Source organism: Parasteatoda tepidariorum, chromosome 2, assembly GCF_982258835.1.
Source record: "Parasteatoda tepidariorum strain Cologne lab strain chromosome 2, Ptep-v5.0, whole genome shotgun sequence".
NCBI classification, from domain to species: Eukaryota; Metazoa; Arthropoda; class Arachnida; order Araneae; family Theridiidae; genus Parasteatoda; species Parasteatoda tepidariorum.
In genome coordinates, this window is record NC_141756.1 from 20934695 (window position 1) to 20938649 (window position 3955).

The 3955-nt window shown below is 34.4% G+C and overlaps 1 protein-coding gene across 1 annotated transcript; it reads left to right on the forward strand.

Annotated features, from left to right (window-relative positions):
• The first annotated feature begins 3132 nt into the window (after positions 1–3132).
• On the forward strand, positions 3133–3744 carry LOC147814602 (uncharacterized). The gene has a single exon (XM_087156497.1). It carries the CDS (start codon positions 3133–3135, stop codon positions 3742–3744), a length of 612 nt encoding a protein of 203 aa, XP_087012623.1.
• Positions 3745–3955: the final 211 nt, after the last annotated feature.

Below are 3955 nucleotides of genomic sequence, written 5' to 3' on the forward strand. Positions count from 1 at the left end.
TTCCAAAAAAAACAAAGCAATAAAATAACTTGATTTGTCGTTTTAAGTAAGTCAATTAATTTGTCTATTTTAAAATTTCTATTTTCTCACATTTTAAACTAACAAAAACTGATTTGAATGATGCTAATAGAATTTTTTTTAACGCTAATTACGGTTATCAAAAATCCGACAATTACATAATACCAAATTACCTTACAAGAAATGTTGCTTTCAGAATTCTATTGCTATAATTTTGTCATGGGGAAAAAAAAGAGAATACAGGATCTAAAACACAACTCGTCTTTTATATCAAATTGTGATTGGATGACAGCCGTGTATTTCACATGTCCAGCACCAGTTTGCAAAAATTAAGTAAAAAGGATTAAAAACAAATTTTAAATGTTTCCCTCCCCCGTCTCCACCCACTCGACAGTTGAGCTCGGTGAGAAGAAAAAAAGGATTTTGAACATGTACATTTCCTTTTCAAAATGTAATTATTGATATTGAAAGAAAAATTAGTTCATTGACTGAACACCTTCAAATAATATTTACTACTCATTTCAAATTAATTATGGTTTAATAATATGGCATCGTTGCCATAATTTTAAACCATACTGGGCGCATTTACATTTCCTTGAATAATTAGACGTATGTAGGAGAGTGGGAGGGAAAAAAACTGAATTGTTTTTTTAAATCTGTGCTTTTGCTTACCATAAATATTTTGGCTTCAGTTATAAATCCTTTTCTAATATGATGCATACTAAGTTCTACAATTGGGTATAATATAAAAAAAACACAACTACTTCCACTTAGTAGGAATAACATTTACCATGACGCAATGCTAAATTCTATGCCACTATCCACATAAATCAATTATTAATCAAAAATCGAATATCAATTACTTTTCTTTATAATGCAATAAAATCTGGCGAGCAGCTATTTAAACGATCAAACACTTCGTTTGTTTATTTGTGGCTTGAAGTTAGGCTCGCAGAAAATGCCGTTCATGGGTTAAATTTAGTAGGAATAACACAACCTGTGACGTAGGCTATAGTATACCCAATTGGATACTTGTAGAGCCTCTGATAGTATAGGAGCCTTAGGTACTTGCAACTAAAGGAAAAAAGGATCACTGATACACAGACACGTGACCTGTGATCTCATCCACAGCTCATTGTTTATAAATAACATGGCATGTTAAAGTCGAGCTAAGTTTTTACACATAAGTTAGAATGTTAATGAATTAATTACAACGTTGTATCACGCATTGAATACGTTAAATTGTAATTTTTCCTTCTTCTCAATTTCTTTTGCTTAACTTAGATTTATTATTTGTGCATGAACTTTAATGTAACCGTGATTAATTTTGCTTTAAGTATTTGCTAACTTTGATGCTCTGTTAGTTTATGTCTTTCGTGGCTTCGTGCCAGTCTTTGTGTTAAGTAAGAAATAAATAGTGAATGAATTTAAATCTCTGGGAAAGAATCTTTCTGGAAAAATATAGAATGTGTGGTTTAAAACAAATGTCACGCTTTAACAATGTCACTAACAAATGTCACGCTTTAACAATCAGTCAGGGTCAAGACACCCACACCATGCCACTTGCAGGTTTCCCATTGGATATCTGCAAGCGACGCCATCGAGGGTATGGATCCTGATTGGCAGTTGAAACCTGGCATTTATTTATGTTAGCAATTGTTCTTTTTTATTTCCAGTAAGCGAAGCTCGTCAAACATGAAACGTGGCGCAAACAAGAAAGAATTTTATTTTAACAAGTTCGATGTGATGTGATATACGGTGTTGTATTTATTTACTTCTCGCTAATTAACGTAGGAGAAATTTAGATCGGCCTTAGCCATCAATATCCAGAATATTAACACTCCACCTTGTTTATAAAAACAACTATACTAAACTGCAATGTTTCTTGACAATGGAGAAATATGCTGAGGGCAAACGAAGAAAATAGTTCCCGGCGCGATGTCTGTATTTCGAGGTAAATTACGCATTTCACAATAGAAATATGATAAGTTATCTTAACCCACACATATATAGCGTTAATTTGCTATTTTCTTAAAATTTTATATATTTCCAAATTTACGAGCGGCGCATCGCGGAATGGTATCTTTATTTAGAATTGAAGGCGTTAGCCAATGAGAGCTCACGATCAACAGATCCCGCCAAAGCGCTTTTAGGGAGAGCTTTTGTTGTGTAATTTCGCGCGCGCTTTATTGCATATTATCTTCAATCTTTTGCTCTGCTGTAGTTTATTTTTTATCGTTTGAGAAACCAGCTTTTTTAAAAGCTAATATATCGTTATTATTCTACCTATTCGTTAATTTCGTTATTATTAAAATAATGGAATCTACTCCTAAGTTGAGCTACGTCTTTCAAATCCACAAGAAAGGCAGCGCTTTGAAAAGCTCTGAAAAGACAATTGTTATGAATGTATTTCATAAATTGCGAGAAGGGAATCCCAGCGATTCTATGAATGATGTGCTGTGTAAAACTTCGGACTTAACTGGCGTATCTACCAGCAGCATCTCACGGATGCAAAAAGAATATGACGTTAATGGCTCATTTTCCACTCCTGGGAAAAAAAGACCTGCAAGAAAATGCAAGGGAACTAGACTACAAAAGTTTGATGACTTTACTTTGTGTGCCATTCGTCGGAAGGTGCACTTGTTTTTTAAAAGAAATGAAATTCCAACCGTGGCTAAAGTTATGAAAGTAATCAATGAGGATTCTGACCTTCCGAACTTGACTGTTGACACAACCAGGAGGCTAATGCTCGATTTAGGATTTGTATATAAGAAGCGATCCCGCATTTCAATGCTGATAGAAAGGGAAGATATACAAGTGTGGCGACGTCAATTTTTAAGACAAATTCGTCGGTACCGAAATGAAGGAAGGAATATAATTTACACCGATGAAACCTGGGTGAATTTTGGTCACACAAAAGAAACAGTTTGGCAAGACACATTTATAAAGAGACCGAAAGATGCATTTATGTCAGTCCTCTCAACTGGACTAAAAGCGCCTTCCGGAAAAGGATCCAGGTTGATCATTACCCATGCTGGAGGTGAGAATGGTTTTGTCAAGGAAGCTGAAGATATCTTTAAAGGAAAAAAAGGTAAAGGTGATTAACATGAAGAAATGAATGATGATTACTATGAAAATTGGTTTCAAAATAAGTTACTCCCCAACCTTGCTGCCAATAGCATTATTGTGATGGACAATGCATCATGCCACAGTGTTTTTGTGGACAACATTCCTAACTCTTCCACCAAAAAGGATGACATTCGACAATGGCTGACATCGAAAAACATTTCATGGAGCTTTGACATGCTAAAAGCTGAACTTCTGCTCCTCGTGTCTAATGTCCGTAACAAATATGAGGGTTATCGGGTTGATAGACTAGCCGAGCTTCAAGGGCATACTGTTTTGAGACTGCCACCTTACCACTGTGAACTTAATCCAATTGAACATATTTGGAGTATTGTGAAAGGTAAAATTGCAGCCGAAAATAAAACATTTAAAGAGAATGAAGTGAAACAGATCACGAAAGAAGCAATTCAAAACATTTCTACTGAAACATGGAAGAACTGTGTTAGCCATGTTATTAAAGAGGAAGAACTAATGTGGGAACTTGACGGAATGTGTGATTTCACCGTTGAAAGTTTGGTTATTAATGTTGATCCTGAATCAACTGAGACTGCTTCCGAAGGAGACACCAGTACTGATGAAGTTGTGTGTATGTCATCATAAATGATACATGAATTAATTTTTTATTTTTAAGGAATAAATCTTGCAGTGTGTCATCCTTAATACCTACTAAGCTAAACAACTAACCACTAAGTTTAACAACTAAAAACACAATAAAAAGAGCTAGTAAATAACTTGTTTTTAATAGTATTAATCTGTAAAAAAAAACTATCGAAAAAAATAATTCCTTTAAGTATATTTTGTTTCAAGTGGA

Coding starts and splice junctions, on each gene's coding strand:
- LOC147814602 (XM_087156497.1), top strand. CDS start 3,133: ATGAATGATGATTACTATGAAAATTGGTTTCAAAATAAGTTACTCCCC.